The sequence below is a fragment of the Xiphophorus maculatus genome, chromosome 7 (assembly GCF_002775205.1).
Source record: "Xiphophorus maculatus strain JP 163 A chromosome 7, X_maculatus-5.0-male, whole genome shotgun sequence".
NCBI lineage: Eukaryota > Metazoa > Chordata > Actinopteri > Cyprinodontiformes > Poeciliidae > Xiphophorus > Xiphophorus maculatus.
In genome coordinates this window covers 29,516,646-29,542,300 of record NC_036449.1, presented here as the reverse complement: position 1 = coordinate 29,542,300, position 25,655 = coordinate 29,516,646, and the positions used below count along the sequence as shown (strand labels likewise).

At 47.2% G+C, this 25,655-nt stretch overlaps 1 protein-coding gene across 1 annotated transcript in view; it reads right to left on the bottom strand.

The window, feature by feature from the left end:
• tmeff2 (transmembrane protein with EGF like and two follistatin like domains 2) overlaps positions 1-25,655 on the bottom strand; it is a 146,200-nt gene that overhangs the window by 9,519 nt on the left and 111,026 nt on the right. The window contains exons 7-8 of the mRNA XM_023337112.1: positions 25,385-25,435; positions 25,083-25,200 (exon numbers count right to left, since the gene is read on the bottom strand). Coding sequence (XP_023192880.1) covers positions 25,083-25,200; positions 25,385-25,435 — 169 coding nt within the window. The remainder of the gene's footprint in view (positions 1-25,082; positions 25,201-25,384; positions 25,436-25,655) is intronic.

Sequence of the window (25,655 nt, the reverse complement as noted above, 5' to 3'; positions counted from 1 at the left end):
TCTTTGTTGGATGACAGATAGGAAGTTGATCTCGCTTGCTTTAAAGTGCCAAGAGTTTTCAATGGCGGCAACGCCGTTCGTATACGTTTGCCTCTACATTCCACATATTTTGACCGAGCTGCATCAAACTTGGCCTGAGTGATCCTGGAGGCTTGCCCGTCAATCCTACGTCATCACATTATGACGTCATCTAAGCCCCGCCCCCTCGGAACCGGAAGTGCCGTTTTTTTCCTTGGAAAGCTCTGTTTATGGCTCTCTTGACCTAATCAAGTTGATTCTGTGTTGGATGACAGATAGGAAGTTGGTCTCGCTTGCTTTAAAGTCCCAAGTGTTTTCAATAGCGGCAACGCCGTTCGTATACGTTTGCCTCTACATTCCACATATTTTGACCGAGCTGCATCAAACTTTGCCTGAGTAATCCTGGTGGTATGCCCGTCGATCCTACGTCATCACATTATGACGTCATCTAAGCCCCGCCCCCTCACAACAGGAAGTGCTATTTTTTTACTTGGAAAGCTCTGTTTATGGCTCTCTTGACCTAATCACGATGATTCGGATGATAAACTCTGTCAATGCTCGCTGCTGGCTGAACCGTGTGGGCGTGGCCAAATGGCGAATATCAGTCCCTCGCCATATGCATACGTTTGGCTCTTATTCAGGCATAGATCATCCGATTGGCGCCAAACTGGATCTGTATGACCTTTGTTCACCTCTAAAGAGCCCAACGGGTTTGAAATGTAATTTGGCTCCACTGCGCCCCCTAAGTTAATACATGGGTTGTATCTCCTCGACGCATCGACCGATCTGCGCCACATTTTTTGACAGTCGTCGGGGAGCGCTGCCGAACGCATTCACGCGTGTCGCCTGGTGGACGGGCGGGGAAAATGCGCGACAGCTTCTGCGGTGGCTAGCGGGCGGCGGTGCTGAAAACTGCGGCGGAGCTTCTGCGGTCGGGAGTTGGCTGCGGCTCTGGAAATCGTGCGAGACCTTCTGCGGTGGCTGGAACCCCCGCGGTGGCCAATAGGCCGGAGCGGCGCTTGCTGCGAGGGCCGCCCGAGGCTGCTTGCAGCTTTAATTATTAGGCCCGAGCAGCAAAGCGCTGCGAAGGCCTATTGTTTTCATACTGTTTATTAGGCCCGAGCAGCAAAGCGCTGCGAAGGCCTATTGTTTCTGTACTGTTTCTTATTATTATTATTATTATTACGATTCTGCCCCCCTAAAGAGGAGCCTTTTTGGGGGCTTTATCATATTCAAAAACTCACCAAACTTGGCGGTGGCGACTAGAAAATTTAAAAATTTTGAATTTTAAGGTTGTCGCAAAAATCGCAAAAAAAATTGCTGAACGGCGGCAACTAGCAATTTTCTGTTGACACAATGGTATGAACGTACTTCATCGTAGAGACATGAAATTTGGTACACTTGTAGAGCTCACCAAAAGACTCAGAACTTACATTTAATGTTATAAGCCAACTATCACAGGAAGTCGGCCATTTTGTATTGAACGTCCATTTTTTACCTCGATTTTGCCGTTTACAGCCTTCGTATTTGATCGAACTCCTCCTAGGGATTTCGATTGATCGACTTCAAACTTGGTCAGTCTGATCATAAGGCATGTTTGATTTAAAGTTATCAAATTGGTGAGTTTTGGAGCATGTTGAAGGGGGGTTAGCAGGGGTCAAAGTTCACCTACTCGCCATGAAACACGAAACTCTTATATTTCCTATACAAAAGCACATAGAGGGACCAAACTTTCAGTGATTGATCGGCATCGGGTCCCCTACAATACCATATGGTCAAATGATGACATCACTTAGGCCACGCCCCCTGAGAACAGGAAGTGTCATGTTTTACTGTGAACGGTCGCTCTCTTAGCCCTTTGACCTAATCAACATGAAACTGTGTCCAGACACAGAAGACATGTTGGTGTGTTGAGGATTCCAACCCCGACCGGCTTTGAGATAGCAGCTGGGCGTGGCGGCGTGGCGAAGTGACCTGTAACGCCGATGCCATACGTTTGCTTCTAGATTCCACATGTTTCGACCGAGCTGCATCAAACTTGGCCTGAGTGATCCTGGAGGCTTGCCCGTCAATCCTACGTCATCACATTATGACGTCATCTAAGCCCCGCCCCCTGGGAACCGGAAGTGCCGTTTTTTTCCTTGGAAAGCTCTGTTTATGGCTCTCTTGACCTAATCAAGTTGATTCTGTGTTGGATGACAGATAGGAAGTTGATCTCGCTTGCTTTAAAGTGCCAAGAGTTTTCAATGGCGGCAACGCCGTTCGTATACGTTTGCCTCTACATTCCACATATTTTGACCGAGCTGCATCAAACTTGGCCTGAGTGATCCTGGAGGCTTGCCCGTCAATCCTACGTCATCACATTATGACGTCATCTAAGCCCCGCCCCCTCGGAACCGGAAGTGCCGTTTTTTTCCTTGGAAAGCTCTGTTTATGGCTCTCTTGACCTAATCAAGGTGATTCTGTGTTGGATGACAGATAGGAAGTTGGTCTCGCTTGCTTTAAAGTGCCAAGTGTTTTCAATGGCGGCAACGCCGTTCGTATACGTTTGCCTCTACATTCCACATATTTTGACCGAGCTGCATCAAACTTTGCCTGAGTAATCCTGGTGGTATGCCCGTCGATCCTACGTCATCACATTATGACGTCATCTAAGCCCCGCCCCCTCACAACAGGAAGTGCCATTTTTTTCCTTGGAAAGCTCTGTTTATGGCTCTCTTGACCTAATCACGATGATTCGGATGATAAACTCTGTCAATGCTCGCTGCTGGCTGAACCGTGTGGGCGTGGCCAAATGGCGAATATCAGTCCCTCGCCATATGCATACGTTTGGCTCTTATTCACGCATGGATCATCCGATTGGCGCCAAACTGGATATGTATGACCTTTGTTCACCTCTAAAGAGCCCAACGGGTTTGAAATGTAATTTGGCTCCACTGCGCCCCCTAAGTTAATACATGGGCTGTATCTCCTCGACGTATCGACCGATCTGCACCAGATTTTTTGACAGTCGTCGGGGAGCGCTGCCGAACGCATTCACGCGTGTCGCCCGGTGGACGGGCGTGGAAAATGCGCGACAGCTTCTGCGGCGGCTAGCGGGCGACGGTGCTGGAAACTGCGGCGGAGCTTCTGCTGTGGGGAGTTGGCTGCGGCTCTGGAAATCATGCGAGAGCTTCTGCGGTGGCCAGAACCCCCGCGGTGGCCAATAGGCCGGAGCGGCGCTTGCTGCGAGGGCCGCCCGAGGCTGCTTGCAGCTTTAATTATTATTATTATTATTCTTACCCCCTCTTCGTGCGCCTTTTTGGGGGCTTTATCATATTCAAAAACTCACCAAACTTGGCGGAAGCGACTAGGCGGTTTAAAAATTTTGAATTTTAAGGTCGCCGCAAAAATCGCAAAAAAAATTGCTCAACGGCAGCAACTAGCAATTTTCAACAGACCCATTGCTATTCACTTACTTCATCGTAGAGACTTGAAATTCGGTACAGTTGTAGAGCTCACTAAGACGCTCAGAATTTACAAGTAATGTCATAGTGCAACTATCACAGAAAGTCGGCCATTTTGTATTGAACGTCCATTTTTTTCCTCGATTTTGACGTTTACAGCCTTCGTATTTGATCGAACTCCTCCTAGGGATTTCGATTGATCGGCTTCAAACTCGGTCAGTCTGATCATAAGGCATGTCTGATTTAAAGTTATCAAATTGGTGAGTTTTGGAGCATGTTGAAGGGGGGTTACCAGGGGTCAAAGTTCACCTACACGCCATGAAACAAAAACCTCTTATATTTCCTATACAAAAACACATAGAGGGACCAAACTTTCAGTGATTGATCGGCATCGGGTGTCCTATAATACCCTGCAGTGAAATTTTTTTTTTACATAGGCCACGCCCCCTGAGAGCAGGAAGTGTAATGTTTTACTGTGAACGGTCGCTATCTTAGCCCTTTGACCTAATCAACATGAAACTGTGTCCAGAGGCAGAAGACATGTTGGTGTGTTGTGGATTCCAACCCCGACTGGCTGCGATGAAGCAGGTGGGCGTGGCGGCGTTGCGAACGCCGTCGAATTTCGTTTGGCTCTGAATTCCACAGTTTCGGGGTGAGCTGCTCCAAACTCACTAGGATGGATCCTTATCCATCCCCGAACAGGAATCCATAGCGATATTTGGTGGGCGTGGCCTAATTTCTCTATAGCGACCCCTAGAGTATTTTAAATGAACAGCCCCAAGCCATGCTTTAACTTAGAATTACGAAACTTGGTACATATGTGTATCTTGTCAGGACGTACAAAAAAGTCTATTAGAGCCATGGTCGAAACCCAACAGGAAGTCGGCCATTTTCTATTGAAGGTCCATTTTGGACCTCGAGTTTGACGTTTACAGCCTTCGTATTTGATCGAACTCCTCCTAGGGATTTCGATTGATCGGCTTCAAACTCGGTCAGTCTGATCATAAGGCATGTCTGATTTAAAGTTATCAAATTGGTGACTGTATGAGCTTGCTGAAGGGGGGTTACCAGGGGTCAAAGTTCACCTACTCGCCATGAAACACCAAACTCTTATATATCCTGCACAGAAACTCACAGAGACACCAAACTTTCAGTGATTGGCCGTCATCGGGTGTCCTAAAATACCCTGTGGTGAAATGATGACATCACTTAGGCCACGCCCCCTGAGAACAGGAAGTGTCATGTTTTACTGTGAACGGTCGCTATATTAGCCCTTTGACCTAATCAACATGAAACTGTGTCCAGAGACAGAAAACATGTTGGTGTGTTGTGGATTCCAACCCCGGCCGGCTTTGACATAGCAGGTGGGCGTGGCGGCGAGGCGAAGTGACCTGTAACGCCGATGCCATACGTTTGCTTCTAGATTCCACATGTTTCGACCGAGCTGCACCAAACTTGGCCTGACTCATCCTGGTGTGATGCCTGACAATGCTATGTCATCATATTATGACGTCATCTAAGCCCCGCCCCCTCAGAATGAATTAGAGAGATCTTCTGTGTAATTACATAATAAACAGTCCATGTTCGTTGTTTGTAGGGCAATGCTGCCCTCTGCTGCCCACTGAAATAGTTTCATTATTTCAGTAATTCGACACCAGAGGGCAGCATTGCCCTATGGAATGAAAGTTCAATGTTGTAATGGAGGAAAAAATTTAATAATTAGTAATTCTAACACAAAAACTCACAGAGACACCAAACGTTCAGTGATTGATCATAATCGAGTGTCCAATAATATCCAATGGTTAAATGATGACATCACGTAGGCCACGCCCCCTGACAACAGGAAGTGTCTTTTTTTTCCTTGGAAAGCTCCGTTTATGGCTCTCTTGACCTAATCAAGGTAATTCGGATGATGAGCTCTGTCAATGCTCGCTTCTGGCTGAACCGTGTGGGCGTGGCCAAATGGCGAATATCAGTCCCTCGCCATATTCATACGTTTGGCTCTAATTCACACATAGATCATCCGATTGGCGCCAAACTGGATATGTATGACCTTTGTTCACCTCTAAAGAGCCCGACGAGGTTGAAATGTAATTTGACTCCACTGCGCCCCCTAAGTTAATACATCGGCCGTATCTCCTCGACGCATCGACCGATCTGCACCAGATTTTTTGACAGTCGTCGGGGAGCGCCGCCGAACGCATTCACGCGTGTCGCCCGGTGGACGGGCGGGGAAAATGCACGACAGCTTCTGCGGCGGCTAGCGGACGGCGGTGCTGGAAACTGCGGCAGAGCTTCTGCGGTGGGGAGCGGGCTGCGGCTCTGGAAAACGTGCGAGAGCTTCTGCGGTGGCCGGAACCCCCGCGGTGGCCAATAGGCCGGAGCGGCGCTTGCTGCGAGGGCCGCTCGAGGCTGCTTGCAGCTTTAATTATTCTTATTATTCTTCCACCCAAATGAATTGCCTTTTTGGGGGCTTTATCATATTCAAAAACTCACCAAACTTGGCGGTCGCATAAAACGAGTTTTAAATTTAAGTACTGTAAGGTCGTCGCAAAAATCGCAAAAAAAATTGCTCAACGGCAGCAACTAGCAATTTTCAAAAGACCCATTGCTATTCACTTACTTCATCGTAGAGACTTGAAATTCGGTACAGTTGTAGGGCTCACTAAGACGCTCAGAATTTACAAGTAATGTCATAGTGCAACTATCACAGAAAGTCGGCCATGTTGGATTGAAGGTCCATTTCGGACCCTATTTTGGCCGTTTACAGCCTTCGTATTTGATCGATCTCCTCCTAGGGATTTCGATTGATCGGCTTCAAACTCGGTCAGTCTGATCATAAGGCATGTCTGATTTAAAGTTATCAAATTGGTGAGTTTTGGAGCATGTTGAAGGGGGGTTAGCAGGGGTCAAAGTTCACCTACACGCCAGGAAACAAAAACCTCTTATATTTCCTATACAAAAACACATAGAGGGACCAAACTTTCAGTGATTGATCGTCATCGGGTGTCCTATAATACCCTGCAGTGAAATTTTTTTTTTACGTAGGCCACGCCCCCTGAGAGCAGGAAGTGTAATGTTTTACTGTGAACGGTCGCTATCTTAGCCCTTTGACCTAATCAACATGAAACTGTGTCCAGAGACAGAAGACATGTTGGTGTGTTGTGGATTCCAACCCCGACCGGCTGCGATGAAGCAGGTGGGCGTGGCGGCGTTGCGAACGCCATCGAATTTCGTTTGGCTCTGAATTCCACAGTTTCGGGGTGAGCTGCTCCAAACTCACTAGGATGGATCCTTATACACCCGCCAACAGGAATCCATAGCGAAATTTGGTGGGCGTGGCCTAATTTCTCTACATCTCCCCCTAGAATATTTAGAAAAATCAGCCCCAAGCCATGCTTAATCCTAGAATTACGAAACTTGGTACACATGTGTATCTTGTCAGGACGTACAAAAAAGTCTCTTGGAGCCATGCTCTAAACCCAACAGGAAGTCGGCCATTTTGGATTGAAGGTCCATTTTGGACCTCGAGTTTGACATTTACAGCCTTTGCATTTGATCGAACTCCTCCTAGGGATTTCGATTGATCGGCTTCAAACTCGGTCAGTCTGATCATAAGGCATGTCTGATTTAAAGTTATCAAATTGGTGACTGTATGAGCTTGCTGAAGGGGGGTTACCAGGGGTCAAAGTTCAGCTACTCGCCATGAAACACGAAACTCTTATATTTCCTATACAAAAACACAGAGAGGGACCAAACTTTCATTGATTGATCGTCATCGGGTGTCCTAAAATACCCTGTGGTGAAATTATTTTTTTAAGTAGGCCACGCCCCCTGAGAACAGGAAGTGTCATGTTTTACTGTGAACGGTCGCTATCTTAGCCCTTTGACCTAATCAACATGAAACTGTGTCCAGAGACAGAAGACATGTTGGTGTGTTGTGGATTAAAGCCTTGACCAGCTGCGATGAAGCAGCTGGGTGTGGCGGCGTGGCGAAGTGACCTGTAACGCCGATGCCATACGTTTGCTTCTAGATTCCACATGTTTCGACCGAGCTGCACCAAACTTGGCCTGACTCATCCTGGTGTGATACCTGACAATGCTATGTCATCATATTATGACGTCATCTAAGCCCCGCCCCCTCAGAATGAATTAGAGAGATCTTCTGTGTAATTACATAATAAACAGTCCATGTTCGTTGTTTGTAGGGCAATGCTGCCCTCTGCTGCCCACTGAAATAGTTTCATTATTTCAGTAATTCGACACCAGAGGGCAGCATTGCCCTACGGAATGACAGTTCACTGTTGTAATGGAGGAAAAAATTAAATAATTTGTAATTCTAACACAAAAACTCACAGAGACACCAAACGTTCAGTGATTGATCATAATCGAGTGTCCAATAATATCCAATGGTCAAATGATGACATCACTTAGGCCACGCCCCCTGAGAACAGGAAGTGTCATGTTTTACTGTGAACGGTCGCTATCTTAGCCCTTTGACATAATCAATATTAAACTGTGTCCAGAGACAGAAGACATGTTGGTGTGTTGAGGATTCAAGCCCTGACTGGCTGCGATGAAGGAGCTGGCTGTGGCGGCGTGGCGAAGTGACCTGTAAGGCCGATGCCATACGTTTGCTTCTAGATTCCACATATTTCGACCGAGCTGCACCAAACTTGGCCTGACTCATCCTGGTGTGATGCCTGACAATGCTATGTCATCATATTATGACGTCATCTAAGCCCCGCCCCCTCAGAATGAATTAGAGAGATCTTCTGTGTAATTACATAATAAACAGTCCATGTTCGTTGTTTGTAGGGCAATGCTGCCCTCTGCTGCCCACTGAAATAGTTTCATTATTTCAGTAATTCGACACCAGAGGGCAGCATTGCCCTACGGAATGAAAGTTCAATGTTGTAATGGAGGAAAAAATTAAATAATTAGTAATTCTAACACAAAAACTCACAGAGACACCAAACGTTCAGTGATTGATCATAATCGAGTGTCCAATAATATCCAATGGTCAAATGATGACATCACTTAGGCCCCGCCCCCTCGGAACAGGAAGTGCTATTTTTTTACTTGGAAAGCTCTGTTTATGGCTCTCTTGACCTAATCAAGATGATTCGGATGATAAACTCTGTCAATGCTCGCTGCTGGCTGAACCGTGTGGGCGTGGCCAAATGGCGAATATCAGTCCCTCGCCATATACATACGTTTGGCTCTTATTCAGGCATAGATCATCCGATTGGCGCCAAACTGGATATGTATGACCTTTGTTCACCTCTAAAGAGCCCGACGGGTTTGAAATGTAATTTGGCTCCACTGCGCCCCCTAAGTTAATACATGGGCTGTATCTCCTCGACGCATCGACCGATCTGCGCCAGATTTTTTGACAGTCGTCGGGGAGCGCTGCCGAACGCATTCACGCGTGTCGCCTGGTGGATGGGTGTGGAAAATGCGCGACAGCTTCTGCGGTGGCTGGCGGGCGGCGGTGCTGGAAACTGCGGCGGAGCTTCTGCGGTGGGGAGTTGGCTGCGGCTCTGGAAATCGTGCGAGAGCTTCTGCGGTGGCTGGAACCCCCGCGGTGGCCAATAGGCCGGAGCGGCGCTTGCTGCGAGGGCCGCCCGAGGCTGCTTGCAGCTTTAATTATTATTCTGCCCCCCTCTTCGTGGGCCTTTTTGGGGGCTTTATCATATTCAAAAACTCACCAAACTTGGCGGTCGCGTCTAGGCGGTTTAAAAATTTTGAATTTTAAGGTCGCCGCAAAAATTGCCAAAAAAATTGCTCAACGGCAGCAACTAGCAATTTTCAAAAGACCCATTGCTATTCACTTACTTCATCGTAGAGACTTGAAATTCGGTACAGAGTTAGAGCTCACTAAGACGCTCAGAATTTACAAGTAATGTCATAGTGCAAGTATCACAGGAAGTCGGCCATTTTGTATTGAAGGTCCATTTTTTACCTCGAGTTTGACGTTTACAGCCTTCGCATTTGATCGAACTCCTCCTAGGGATTTCGATTGATCGGCTTCAAACTCGGTCAGTCTGATCATAAGGCATGTCTGATTTAAAGTTATCAAATTGGTGAGTTTTGGAGCATGTTGAAGGGGGGTTACCAGGGGTCAAAGTTCACCTACACGCCATGAAACAAAAACCTCTTATATTTCCTATACAAAAACACATAGAGGGACCAAACTTTCAGTGATTGATCGACATCAGGTGTCCTAAAATACCCTGCAGTGAAATTTTTTTTTTATGTAGGCCACGCCCCCTGAGATCAGGAAGTGTAATGTTTTACTGTGAACGGTCGCTATCTTAGCCCTTTGACCTAATCAACATGAAACTGTGTCCAGAGACAGAAGACATGTTGGTGTGTTGTGGATTCCAACCCCGACCGGCTGCGATGAAGCAGCTGGGCGTGGCGGCGTTGCGAACGCCATCGAATTTCGTTTGGCTCTGAATTCCACAGTTTCGGGGTGAGCTGCTCCAAACTCACTAGGATGGATCCTTATCCATCCCCGAACAGGAATCCATAGCGATATTTGGTGGGCGTGGCCTAATTTTTCTATAGCGACCCCTAGAGTATTTTAAATGAACAGCCCCAAGCCATGCTTAAACCTAGAATTACGAAACTTGGTACACATGTGTATCTTGTCGGGACGTACAAAAAAGTCTCTTAGAGCCATGCTCTAAACCCAACAGGAAGTCGGCCATTTTGTATTGAAGGTCCATTCTGGACCTCGAGTTTGACGTTTACAGCCTTTGCATTTGATCGAACTCCTCCTAGGGTTTTCGATTGATCGGCTTCAAACTCGGTCAGTCTGATCATAAGGCATGTCTGATTTAAAGTTATCAAATTGGTGACTGTATGAGCTTGCTGAAGGGGGGTTACCAGGGGTCAAAGTTCACCTACTCGCCATGAAACACGAAACTCTTATATTTCCTATACAAAAACACATAGAGGGACCAAACTTTCTGGGATTGATCGTTATGGGGTTACCTAAAATACCCTGTGGTGAAATTATTTTTTTACGTAGGCCACGCCCCCTGAGAACAGGAAGTGTCATGTTTTACTGTGAACGGTCGTTATCTTAGCCCTTTGACCTAATCAACATGAAACTGTGTCCAGAGACAGAAGACATGTTGGTGTGTTGTGGATTCCAACCCCGACCGGCTGCGATGAAGCAGGTGGGCGTGGCGGCGTTGCGAACGCCATCGAATTTCGTTTGGCTCTGAATTCCACAGTTTCGGGGTGAGCTGCTCCAAACTCACTAGGATGGATCCTTATCCATCCCCGAACAGGAATCCATAGCGAAATTTGGTGGGCGTGGCCTAATTTCTCTACATCTCCCCCTGGAATATTTTAAAAAATCAGCCCCAAGCCATGCTTTATCCTAGAATTACGAAACTTGGTACACATGTGTATCTTGTCAGGACGTACAAAAAAGTCTCTTGGAGCCATGCTCTAAACCCAACAGGAAGTCGGCCATTTTAGATTGAAGTTCATTTGACCTCGATTTTGACATTTAGAGCCTTCGTATTTGATCGAACTCCTCCTAGGGATTTCGATTGATCGGCTTCAAACTCGGTCAGTCTGATCATAAGGCATGTCTGATTTAAAGTTATCAATATGGTGAGTTTTGGAGCATGTTGAAGCGGGGTTAGCAGGGCTCAAAGTTCCCCTGTGATCGACTGTGTAATATGTAATTACAAAGGGGATCCTTTATCATTCCGTAGTGCAATGCTGCCCTCTGGTGTCGAATTACTGAAATTACTGAAATAGTTTCATTATTTCAGTAATTCGACACCAGAGGGCAGCATTGCCCTACGGAAAGACAGAGTTCAATTTTGTAATGTAGGAAAAAATTAAAAATTTGTAATTCTACTGTGAACGGTCGATAGCTTCTGCACCAAACTTTGCACGAGTGACCCTGGCGGGACCCTGACGACCCTATGTCATCATATTATGACGTCATCTAAGCCCCGCCCCCTCAGAACCGGAAGTGCCGTTTTTTTCCTTGGAAAGCTCCGTTTATGGCTCTCTTGACCTAATCAAGATGATTCGGATGATAAACTCTGTCAATGCTCGCTGCTGGCTGAACCGTGTGGGCGTGGCCAAATGGCGAATATCAGTCCCTCGCCATATGCATACGTTTGGCTCTAATTCACGCATGGATCATCCGATTGGCACCAAACTGGATATGTATGATCTTTGTTCACCTCTAAAGAGCCCAACGGGTTTGAAATGTAATTTGGCTCCACTGCGCCCCCTAAGTTAATACATGGGTTGTATCTCCTCGACGCATCGACCGATCTGCGCCAGATTTTTTGACAGTCGTCGGGGAGCGCTGCCGAACGCATTCACGCGTGTCGCCTGATGGACGGGCGTGGAAAATGCGCGACAGCTTCTGCGGTGGCTGGCGGGCGGCGGTGCTGGAAACTGCGGCGGAGCTTCTGCGGTGGGGAGTTGGCTGCGGCTCTGGAAATTGTGCGAGAGCTTCTGCGGTGGCTGGAACCCCCGCGGTGGCCAATAGGCCGGAGCGGCGCTTGCTGCGAGGGCCGCCCGAGGCTGCTTGCAGCTTTATTATTATTACGATTCTGCCCCCCTAAAGAGGAGCCTTTTTGGGGGCTTTATCATATTCAAAAACTCACCAAACTTGGCGGTGGCGACTAGAAAATTTAAAAATTTTGAATTTTAAGGTTGTCGCAAAAATCGCAAAAAAAATTGCTGAACGGCAGCAACTAGCAATTTTCTGTTGACACAATGGTATGAACGTACTTCATCGTAGAGACATGAAATTTGGTACACATGTAGAGCTCACCAAAAGACTCAGAACTTACATTTAATGTTATAAGCCAACTATCACAGGAAGTCGGCCATTTTGTATTGAACGTCCATTTTTTACCTCGATTTTGACGTTTACAGCCTTCGTATTTGATCGAACTCCTCCTAGGGATTTCGATTGATCGACTTCAAACTCGGTCAGTCTGATCATAAGGCATGTTTGATTTAAAGTTATCAAATTGGTGAGTTTTGGAGCATGTTGAAGGGGGGTTAGCAGGGGTCAAAGTTCACCTACTCGCCATGAAACACGAAACTCTTATATTTCCTATACAAAAGCACATAGAGGGACCAAACTTTCAGTGATTGATCGACATCAGGTGGCTTACAATACCATATGGTCAAATGATGACATCACTTAGGCCACGCCCCCTGAGAACAGGAAGTGTCATGTTTTACTGTGAACGGTCGCTCTCTTAGCCCTTTGACCTAATCAACATGAAACTGTGTCCAGACACAGAAGACATGTTGGTGTGTTGAGGATTCCAACCCCGACCGGCTTTGAGATAGCAGCTGGGCGTGGCGGCGTGGCGAAGTGACCTGTAACGCCGATGCCATACGTTTGCTTCTAGATTCCACATGTTTCGACCGAGCTGCATCAAACTTGGCCTGAGTGATCCTGGAGGCTTGCCCGTCAATCCTAAGTCATCACATTATGACGTCATCTAAGCCCCGCCCCCTGGGAACCGGAAGTGCCGTTTTTTTCCTTGGAAAGCTCTGTTTATGGCTCTCTTGACCTAATCAAGTTGATTCTGTGTTGGATGACAGATAGGAAGTTGATCTCGCTTGCTTTAAAGTGCCAAGAGTTTTCAATGGCGGCAACGCCGTTCGTATACGTTTGCCTCTACATTCCACATATTTTGACCGAGCTGCATCAAACTTGGCCTGAGTGATCCTGGAGGCTTGCCCGTCAATCCTACGTCATCACATTATGACGTCATCTAAGCCCCGCCCCCTCGGAACCGGAAGTGCCGTTTTTTTCCTTGGAAAGCTCTGTTTATGGCTCTCTTGACCTAATCAAGTTGATTCTGTGTTGGATGACAGATAGGAAGTTGGTCTCGCTTGCTTTAAAGTCCCAAGTGTTTTCAATGGCGGCAACGCCGTTCGTATACGTTTGCCTCTACATTCCACATATTTTGACCGAGCTGCATCAAACTTTGCCTGAGTAATCCTGGTGGTATGCCCGTCGATCCTACGTCATCACATTATGACGTCATCTAAGCCCCGCCCCCTCACAACAGGAAGTGCCATTTTTTTCCTTGGAAAGCTCTGTTTATGGCTCTCTTGACCTAATCACGATGATTCGGATGATAAACTCTGTCAATGCTCGCTGCTGGCTGAACCGTGTGGGCGTGGCCAAATGGCGAATATCAGTCCCTCGCCATATGCATACGTTTGGCTCTTATTCAGGCATAGATCATCCGATTGGCGCCAAACTGGATCTGTATGACCTTTGTTCACCTCTAAAGAGCCCAACGGGTTTGAAATGTAATTTGGCTCCACTGCGCCCCCTAAGTTAATACATGGGTTGTATCTCCTCGACGCATCGACCGATCTGCGCCACATTTTTTGACAGTCGTCGGGGAGCGCTGCCGAACGCATTCACGCGTGTCGCCTGGTGGACGGGCGGGGAAAATGCGCGACAGCTTCTGCGGTGGCTAGCGGGCGGCGGTGCTGAAAACTGCGGCGGAGCTTCTGCGGTCGGGAGTTGGCTGCGGCTCTGGAAATCGTGCGAGACCTTCTGCGGTGGCTGGAACCCCCGCGGTGGCCAATAGGCCGGAGCGGCGCTTGCTGCGAGGGCCGCCCGAGGCTGCTTGCAGCTTTAATTATTATTATTATTACGATTCTTCCCACCTCTTCGTGTGCCTTTTTGGGGGCTTTATCATATTCAAAAACTCACCAAACTTGGCGGTCGCGACTAGAAAATTTAAAAATTTTGAATTTTAAGGTTGTCGCAAAAATCGCAAAAAAAATTGCTGAACGGCGGCAACTAGCAATTTTCTGTTGACACAATGGTATGAACGTACTTCATCGTAGAGACATGAAATTTGGTACACTTGTAGAGCTCACCAAAAGACTCAGAACTTACATTTAATGTTATAAGCCAACTATCACAGAAAGTCGGCCATTTTGTATTGAACGTCCATTTTTTTCCTCGATTTTGCTGTTTACAGCCTTCGTATTTGATCGAACTCCTCCTAGGGATTTCGATTGATCGGCTTCAAACTCGGTCAGTCTGATCATAAGGCATGTTTGATTTAAAGTTATCAAATTGGTGAGTTTTGGAGCATGTTGAAGGGGGGTTAGCAGGGGTCAAAGTTCACCTACTCGCCATGAAACACGAAACTCTTATATTTCCTATAAAAAAACACATAGAGGGACCAAACTTTCAGTGATTGATCGTCATCGGGTGTCCTAAAATACCCTATGGTGAAATGATGACATCACTTAGGCCACGCCCCCTGAGAACAGGAAGTGTCATGTTTTACTGTGAACGGTCGCTATCTTAGCCCTTTGACCTAATCAACATGAAACTGTGTCCAGACACAGAAGACATGTTGGTGTGTTGAGGATTCCAACCCTGACCGGCTTTGAGATAGCAGCTGGGCGTGGCGGCGTGGCGAAGTGACCTGTAACGCCGATGCCATACGTTTGCTTCTAGATTCCACATGTTTCGACCGAGCTGCACCAAACTTGGCTTGAGTGATGCTGGTGTGATACCTGAAAATTCTATGTCATCAGATTATGACGTCATCTAAGCCCCGCCCCCTCAGAACAGGAAGTGCTATTTTTTTCCTTGGAAACTTTCATCTATGGCTCTCTTGACCTAATCAAGGTGATTCTGTGTTGGATGACAGATAGGAAGTTGGTCTCGCTTGCTTTAAAGTGCCAAGAGTTTTCAATGGCGGCAACGCCGTTCGTATACGTTTGCCTCTACATTCCACATATTTTGACCGAGCTGCATCAAACTTGGCCTGAGTGATCCTGGAGGCTTGCCCGTCAATCCTACGTCATCACATTATGACGTCATGTAAGCCCCGCCCCCTCGGAACCGGAAGTGCCGTTTTTTTCCTTGGAAAGCTCTGTTTATGGCTCTCTTGACCTAATCAAGTTGATTCTGTGTTGGATGACAGATAGGAAGTTGATCTCACTTGCTTTAAAGTGCCAAGAGTGTTCAATGGCGGCAACGCCGTTCGTATACGTTTGCCTCTACATTCCACATATTTTGACCGAGCTGCATCAAACTTGGCCTGAGTGATCCTGGAGGCTTGCCCGTCAATCCTACGTCATCACATTATGACGTCATCTAAGCCCCGCCCCCTCGGAACCGGAAGTGCCGTTTTTTTCCTTGGAAAGCTCTGTTTATGGCTCTTTTGACCTAATCAAGATGATTCGGATGATAAACTCTGTCAATGCTTGCTGCTGGCTGAACCGTGTAGGCGTGGCCAAATGGCGAATATCAGTCCCTCGCCATATGCATACGTTTGGCTCTTATTCACGCATAGATCATCCGATTGGCGCCAAACTGGATATGTATGACCTTTGTTCACCTCTAAAGAGCCCAACGAGGTTGAAATGTAATTTGGCTCCACTGCGCCCCCTAAGTTAATACATCGGCCGTATCTCCTCGACGCATCGACCGATCTGCACCAGATTTTTCGACAGTCGTCGGGGAGCGCCGCCGAACGCATTCATGCCTGTCGCCCGGTGGACGGGCGTGGAAAATGCGCGACAGCTTCTGCGGCGGCTGGCGGGCGGCGGTGCTGGAAACTGCGGCGGAGCTTCCGCGGTGGGGAGCGGGCTGCGGCTCTGGAAACCGCGCGAGAGCTTCTGCGGTGGCTGGAACCCCCGCGGTGGCCAATAGGCCGGAGCGGCGCTTGCTGCGAGGGCCGCCCGAGGCTGCTTGTTAGGCCCGAGCAGCAAAGCGCTGCGAAGGCCTATTGTATCTGTACTGTTTATTAGGCCCGAGCAGCAAAGCGCTGCGAAGGCCTATTGTATCTGTACTGTTTATTATTATTATTATTACGATTCTTCCCACCTCTTCGTGTGCCTTTTTGGGGGCTTTATCATATTCAAAAACTCACCAAACTTGGCGGTCGCGACTAGAAAATTTAAAAATTTTGAATTTTAAGGTTGTCGCAAAAATCGCAAAAAAAATTGCTGAACGGCGGCAACTAGCAATTTTCTGTTGACACAATGGTATGAACGTACTTCATCGTAGAGACATGAAATTTGGTACACTTGTAGAGCTCACCAAAAGACTCAGAACTTACATTTAATGTTATAAGCCAACTATCACAGAAAGTCGGCCATTTTGTATTGAACGTCCATTTTTTACCTCGATTTTGACGTTTACAGCCTTCGTATTTGATCGAACTCCTCCTAGGGATTTCGATTGATCGGCTTCAAACTCGGTCAGTCTGATCATAAGGCATGTTTGATTTAAAGTTATCAAATTGGTGAGTTTTGGAGCATGTTGAAGGGGGGTTAGCAGGGGTCAAAGTTCACCTACTCGCCATGAAACACGAAACTCTTATATTTCCTATATAAAAACACATAGAGGGACCAAACTTTCAGTGATTGATCGGCATCGGGTGCCTTACAATACCCTATGGTGAAATGATGACATCACTTAGGCCACGCCCCCTGAGAACAGGAAGTGTCATGTTTTACTGTGAACGGTCGCTATCTTAGCCCTTTGACCTAATCAACATGAAACTGTGTCCAGAGACAGAAGACATGTTGGTGTGTTGTGGATTCCAACCCCGACCGGCTTTGACATAGCAGGTGGGCGTGGCGGCGTGGCGAAGTGACCTGTAACGCCGTTGCCATACGTTTGGCTCTGAATTCCACAATTTCGGGCCCAGCTGCTCCAAACTCACTAGGATGGATCCTTATCCACCCACCGACAGGAATTCATAACAAAATTTGGTGGGCGTGGCCTAATTTCTCTATAGCGACCCCTAGAGTATTTTAAATGAACAGCCCCAAGCCATACTTAAAGCTAGAATTACGAAACTTGGTACACATGTGTATCTTGTCGGGACGTACAAAAAAGTCTCTTAGAGCCATGCTCTAAACCCAACAGGAAGTCGGCCATTTTAGATTGAATTTCATTTGACCTCGATTTTGACGTTTACAGCATTCGTATTTGATCGAACTCCTCCTAGGGATTTCGATTGATCGGCTTCAAACTCGGTCAGTCTGATCATAAGGCATGTCTGATTTAAAGTTATCAAATTGGTGACTGTCTGAGCTTGCTGAAGGGGGGTTACCAGGGGTCAAAGTTCACCTACTCGCCATGAAACACGAAACTCTTATATATCCTGCACAGAAACTCACAGAGACACCAAATTTTCAGTTATTGATCAACAATCGGTGTCCTAAAATACCCTATGGTCAAATGATGACATCACTTAGGCCACGCCCCCTGAGAACAGGAAGTGTCATGTTTTACTGTGAACGGTCGCTATCTTAGCCCTTTGACCTAATCAACATGAAACTGTGTCCAGAGACAGAAGACATGTTGGTGTGTTGAGGTTTCCAACCCTGACCGGCTTTGAGATAGCAGCTGGGCGTGGCGGCGTGGCGAAGTGACCTGTAACGCCGATGCCATACTTTTGCTTCTAGATTCCACATGTTTCGACCGAGCTGCACCAAACTTGGCTTGAGTGATGCTGGTGTGATGTCTGAAAATTCTATGTCATCAGATTATGACGTCATCTAAGCCCCGCCCCCTCAGAACAGGAATTGCTATTTTTTTCCTTGGAACCTTTCATCTATGGCTCTCTTGACCTAATCAAGGTGATTCTGTGTTGGATGACAGATAGGAAGTTGGTCTCGCTTGCTTTAAAGTGCCAATAGTTTTCAATGGCGGCAACGCCGTTCGTATACGATTGCCTCTACATTCCACATATTTTGACCGAGCTGCACCAAAATTTGCCTGAGTGTTCCTGGTGGGATGCCGGACGATCCTACGTCATCATATTATCACGTCATCTAAGCCCCGCCCCCTCGGAACCGGAAGTGCCGTTTTTTTCCTCTGAAAGCTCTGTTTATGGCTCTCTTGACATAATCAAGATGATTCGGATGATAAACTCTGTCAATGCTCGCTGCTGGCTGAACCGTGCGGGCGTGGCCAAACGGCGAATATCAGTCCCTCGCCATATGCATACGTTTGGCTCTAAATCACACATGGATCATCCGATTGGCGACAAACTGGATATGTATGATCTTTGTTCACCTCTAAAGAGCCCGACGGGTTTGAGATGTAATTTGACTCCACTGCGCCCCCTAAGGTAATACATCGGCCGTATCTCCTCGACGCATGGACCGATCTGCACCAGATTTTTTGACAGTCGTCGGGGAGCTCCGCCGAACGCATTCACGCGTGTCGCCCGGTGGACGGGCGGAGAAAATGCGCGACAGCTACTGCGGCGGCTAGCGGGCGGCGGTGCTAGAAACTGCGGCGGAGCTTCTGCGGTGGGGAGTTGGCTGCGGCTCTGGAAAACGCGCGAGAGCTTCTGCGGTGGCCGGAACCCCCGCGGTGGCCAATAGGCCGGAGCGGCGCTTGCTGCGAGGGCCGCCCGAGGCTGCTTGCAGCTTTAATTATTATTATTATTATTCTGCCCCCCCAAAGAGGAGCCTTTTTGGGGGCTTTATCATATTCAAAAACTCACCAAACTTGGCGGAAGCGACTAGGCGGTTTAAAAATTTTGAATTTTAAGGTCGCCGCAAAAATCGCAAAAAAAATTGCTCAACGGCAGCAACTAGCAATTTTCAACAGACCCATTGCTATTCACTTACTTCATCGTAGAGACTTGAAATTCGGTACAGTTGTAGAGCTCACTAAGACGCTCAGAATTTACAAGTAATGTCATAGTGCAACTATCACAGAAAGTCGGCCATTTTGTATTGAACGTCCATTTTTTTCCTCGATTTTGACGTTTACAGCCTTCGTATTTGATCGAACTCCTCCTAGGGATTTCGATTGATCGGCTTCAAACTCGGTCAGTCTGATCATAAGGCATGTCTGATTTAAAGTTATCAAATTGGTGAGTTTTGGAGCATGTTGAAGGGGGGTTACCAGGGGTCAAAGTTCACCTACACGCCATGAAACAAAAACCTCTTATATTTCCTATACAAAAACACATAGAGGGACCAAACTTTCAGTGATTGATCGTCATCGGGTGTCCTAAAATACCCTGCAGTGAAATTTTTTTTTTACGTAGGCCACGCCCCCTGAGAGCAGGAAGTGTAATGTTTTACTGTGAACGGTCGCTATCTTAGCCCTTTGACCTAATCAACATGAAACTGTGTCCAGAGACAGAAGACATGTTGGTGTGTTGTGGATTCCAACCCCGACCGGCTGCGATGAAGCAGGTGGGCGTGGCGGCGTTGCGAACGCCATCGAATTTCGTTTGGCTCTGAATTCAACAGTTTCGGGGTGAGCTGCTCCAAACTCACTAGGATGGATCCTTATCCATCCCCGAACAGGAATCCATAGCGATATTTGGTGGGCGTGGCCTAATTTTTCTATAGCGACCCCTAGAGTATTTTAAATGAACAGCCCCAAGCCATGCTTAAACCTAGAATTACGAAACTTGGTACACATGTGTATCTTGTCGGGACGTACAAAAAAGTCTCTTAGAGCCATGCTCTAAACCCAACAGGAAGTCGGCCATTTTGTATTGAAGGTCCATTCTGGACCTCGAGTTTGACGTTTACAGCCTTTGCATTTGATCGAACTCCTCCTAGGGATTTCGATTGATCGGCTTCAAACTCGGTCAGTCTGATCATAAGGCATGTCTGATTTAAAGTTATCAAATTGGTGACTGTATGAGCTTGCTGAAGGGGGGTTACCAGGGGTCAAAGTTCACCTACTCGCCATGAAACACGAAACTCTTATATTTCCTATACAAAAACACATAGAGGGACCAAACTTTCTGGGATTGATCGTTATGGGGTTACCTAAAATACCCTGTGGTGAAATTATTTTTTTACGTAGGCCACGCCCCCTGAGAACAGGAAGTGTCATGTTTTACTGTGAACGGTCGTTATCTTAGCCCTTTGACCTAATCAACATGAAACTGTGTCCAGAGACAGAAGACATGTTGGTGTGTTGTGGATTCCAACCCCGACCGGCTGCGATGAAGCAGGTGGGGGTGGCGGCGTTGCGAACGCCATCGAATTTCGTTTGGCTCTGAATTCCACAGTTTCGGGGTGAGCTGCTCCAAACTCACTAGGATGGATCCTTATCCATCCCCGAACAGGAATCCATAGCGAAATTTGGTGGGCGTGGCCTAATTTCTCTACATCTCCCCCTGGAATATTTTAAAAAATCAGCCCCAAGCCATGCTTTATCCTAGAATTACGAAACTTGGTACACATGTGTATCTTGTCAGGACGTACAAAAAAGTCTCTTGGAGCCATGCTCTAAACCCAACAGGAAGTCGGCCATTTTAGATTGAAGTTCATTTGACCTCGATTTTGACATTTAGAGCCTTCGTATTTGATCGAACTCCTCCTAGGGATTTCGATTGATCGGCTTCAAACTCGGTCAGTCTGATCATAAGGCATGTCTGATTTAAAGTTATCAATATGGTGAGTTTTGGAGCATGTTGAAGCGGGGTTAGCAGGGCTCAAAGTTCCCCTGTGATCGACTGTGTAATATGTAATTACAAAGGGGATCCTTTATCATTCCGTAGTGCAATGCTGCCCTCTGGTGTCGAATTACTGAAATTACTGAAATAGTTTCATTATTTCAGTAATTCGACACCAGAGGGCAGCATTGCACTACGGAAAGACAGAGTTCAATTTTGTAATGTAGGAAAAAATTAAAAATTTGTAATTCTACTGTGAACGGTCGATAGCTTCTGCACCAAACTTTGCACGAGTGACCCTGGCGGGACCCTGACGACCCTATGTCATCATATTATGACGTCATCTAAGCCCCGCCCCCTCAGAACCGGAAGTGCCGTTTTTTTCCTTGGAAAGCTCCGTTTATGGCTCTCTTGACCTAATCAAGGTGATTCGGATGATAAACTCTGTCAATGCTCGCTGCTGGCTGAACCGTGTGGGCGTGGCCAAATGGCGAATATCAGTCCCTCGCCATATGCATACGTTTGGCTCTAATTCACACATGGATCATCCGATTGGCGTCAAACTGGATATGTATGACCTTTGTTCACCTCTAAAGAGCCCGACGGGTTTGAGATGTAATTTGACTCCACTGCGCCCCCTAAGTTAATACATGGGCTGTATCTCCTCGACGCATGGACCGATCTGCACCAGATTTTTTGACAGTCGTCGGGGAGCGCCGCCGAACGCATTCACGCGTGTCGCCCGGTGGACGGGCGGAGAAAATGCGCGACAGCTACTGCGGCGGCTAGCGGGCGGCGGTGCTAGAAACTGCGGCAGAGCTTCTGCGGTGGGGAGTTGGCTGCGGCTCTGGAAAACGCGCGAGAGCTTCTGCGGTGGCCGGAACCCCCGCGGTGGCCAATAGGCCGGAGCGGCGCTTGCTGCGAGGGCCGCCCGAGGCTGCTTGCAGCTTTAATTATTCTTATTTTTCTGCCCCCCCAAAGAGGCGCCTTTTTGGAGGCTTTAGCATATTCAAAAACTCACCAAACTTGGCGGATGCATACGGGGAGTTTAAAAATTTCGTATTTTAAGGTCGCCGCAAAAATCGCAAACAAATTGGCTCAACGGCGCCACCTAGCAATTTTCAAAAGACCCATTGCTATTCACTTACTTCATCGTAGAGACTTGAAATTCGGTACAGTTGTAGAGCTCACTAAGACGCTCAGAATTTACAAGTAATGTCATAGTGCAAGTATCACAGGAAGTCGGCCATTTTGTATTGAAGGTCCATTTTGGACCTCGAGTTTGACGTTTACAGCCTTCGTATTTGATCGAACTCCTCCTAGGGATTTCGATTGATCGGCTTCAAACTCGGTCAGTCTGATCATAAGGCATGTCTGATTTAAAGTTATCAAATTGGTGAGTTTTGGAGCATGTTGAAGGGGGGTTAGCAGGGGTCAAAGTTCACCTACACGCCATGAAACAAAAACCTCTTATATTTCCTATACAAAAACACATAGAGGGACCAAACTTTCAGGGATTGATCGACATCGGGTGTCCTAAAATACCCTGCAGTGAAATGTTTTTTTTATGTAGGCCACGCCCCCTGAGAGCAGGAAGTGTAATGTTTTACTGTGAACGGTCGCTATCTTAGCCCTTTGACCTAATCAACATGAAACTGTGTCCAGAGACAGAAGACATGTTGGTGTGTTGTGGATTCCAACCCCGACCGGCTGCGATGAAGCAGGTGGGCGTGGCGGCGTTGCGAACGCCGTCGAATTTCGTTTGGCTCTGAATTCCACAGTTTCGGGGTGAGCTGCTCCAAACTCACTAGGATGGATCCTTATCCATCCCCGAACAGGAATCCATAGAGATATTTGGTGGGCGTGGCCTAATTTTTCTATAGCGACCCCTAGAGTATTTTAAATGAACAGCCCCAAGCCATGCTTAAACCTAGAATTACGAAACTTGGTACACATGTGTATCTTGTCGGGACGTACAAAAAAGTCTCTTAGAGCCATGCTCTAAACCCAACAGGAAGTCGGCCATTTTAGATTGAAGTTCATTTGACCTCAATTTTGACGTTTACAGCCTTCGCATTTGATCGAACTCCTCCTAGGGATTTCGATTGATCGACTTCAAACTCGGTCAGTCTGATCATAAGGCATGTTTAATTTAAAGTTATCAAATTGGTGAGTTTTGGAGCATGTTGAAGTGGGGTTAGCAAGGCTCAAAGATCCCCTGTGATTGACTGTGTAATATGTTACACAGTCAATTACAAAGGGGATTATTTTGTCATGTGTGGGGCAATGCTGCCCTCTGGTGTCGAATTACTGAAATAATTAAACTATTTCAGTAATTTCAGTAAATCGACACCAGAGGGCAGCATTGCCCTACGGAATGACAGTTCAATGTTGAATTAAAGAGGAAAACATTAAATAATTTGTAATTCTAACACAAAAAATCACAGAGACACCAAAGTTTGAGATATTGATCATCCTCGGGTGTAGAATAATATCCAATGGTCAAATGATGACATCACGTAGGCCACGCCCTCTGACAACAGGAAGTCTCGTATTTTACTGTGAACGGTCGATAACTTCTGCACCAAACTTTGCACGAGTGACCCTGGTGGGATCCTTGACGACCCTATGTCATCATATTATGACGTCATCTAAGCCCCGCCCCCTCAGAACAGGAAGTGCCGTTTTTTTCCTTGGAAAGCTCCGTTTATGGCTCTCTTGACCTAATCAAGATGATTCGGATGATAAACTCTGTCAATGCTCGCTGCTGGCTGAACCGTGTGGGCGTGGCCAAATGGCAAATATCAGTCCCTCGCCATATGCATACGTTTGGCTCTTATTCACGCATAGATCATCCGATTGGCGCCAAACTGGATATGTATGACCTTTGTTCACCTCTAAAGAGCCCGACGGGTTTGAGATGTAATTTGGCTCCACTGCGCCCCCTAAGTTAATACATGGGCCGTATCTCCTCGACGCATCGACCGATCTGCGCCAGATTTTTCGACAGTCGTCGGGCACCGCCGCCGAACGCATTCACGCGTGTCGCCCGGTGGACGGGCGGGGAAAAAGCGCGACAGCTTCTGCGGCGGCTGGCGGGCGGCGGTGCTGGAAACTGCGGCGGAGCTTCCGCGGTGGGGAGCGGGCTGCGGCTCTGGAAACCGAGCGAGAGCTTCTGCGGTGGCCGGAACCCCCGCGGTGGCCAATAGGCCGGAGCGGCGCTTGCTGCGAGGGCCGCCCGAGGCTGCTTGCAGCTTTAATTTAGCTTGTGGCTGATCAGCGTCTCCAGTGCCTCTTGATCTGCGTCACACAGCTCTTTTTTTGTTTGTTTTTTGCACACATGCAAACCAAGGCGAGAGCTGTGATTGGCGTCGCCCCCTCAAAAACCCGGATCGTAACGCGTGGGCGGCGGGGAACACCGGCATCCTCGTTAAGCTGCGAGAACTACATATGGGATTCGTTTTGGAGCGGAGCGGCTCGTCTTTGGCGTATCGCCTCAGCAGGAGGAGACCTTCTATATTAACTCCACTCTGCACTTACATTCAGTCAGCATAAACAAGTCTAATTAACTAAGCAAAAGGCTCCAGCATTTCCAAGCAACTGTAAAATTTCACACTTTATTAGCTTTGTTACGTTTCAGGCTTTTATTTTAGTTTGCAGATAATTTTGATTCCACTCTGATAAATACATCACCTACATAATAATACAGTTTATAAAAGTTACATCAATATCACATCAACAAAGCTGAGAAAATGTAAAAAAATATTAATAATCAGTTCTCTTAGCACAGCTAATGTTTTAGTTGGCTGTGCCCACCTAAGCCTAGATTAGAGCTCTTCAACATGGGGGCCAGGACCCCTACAGGGATCCGGAGGTACTGCATGGGGGTTGTGAGATTTCCGATTACACTTTTATTGTATTATTATTATTATTTTTGTTATTGTTGTTATTTAAAGTTATGTCTAGCAAGAATACAACATGTCACAAATTGGTCAAATGAGACACAAAATAAATGTATTTCAGTGAACCAAAATCGGTTATGTTAATGTTAAAAGTTCTGCATTTTATGCTAAATAACAGAACGGCAGATGGTGGGACGCTCTGTAGCATTACTGCTGTGTGTGGGTGTGTGTGTGTGTGTGTGTGTGTGTGTGTGTGTGTGTGTGTGTACCTGCAGGACGGCTGGGAGAGCATGTTGGGGAACTGACAGTCTCCGTGGGCGCAGTAGTTCTTGTAGTGATCCGGACAGGGGATGTACAAGCCGCGGGCCAGTCCTGTCCCCGAGTCCTCTGTTCACACACACACACACACACACACACACACACACACACACACACACACACACACACACACACACACACACACACACACACACACACACACACACACACACACACACACACACTCAGCATTCCTAAATGCACATATGCTGCAGCCACCTGGGCAATCCTCATTTCGACAGGAAGCACTCACCCGTTGTGTGAGAAAAGTGTCCGTCTCCTTTGTTCCCAGTAGTGATGTCGCCTGGAAAGGTCAGAGAAACGTCAGAGCCCGGCTCAGGCCGCCATTTTAGCCTCAAACCGACGCAGATTATCATCCCTGCACCTGTCCACCTGAATGCAACCCGTTCTGCTCAGAGGTTAAATATCATCTGTTGTGATGAACTACTCTGAACACAGAGCAGAAAGGAGGCTGATCTGCTGCTCACTTCAGAGGGAAGAAAGTGTTTTGCATAAGTTTGTTA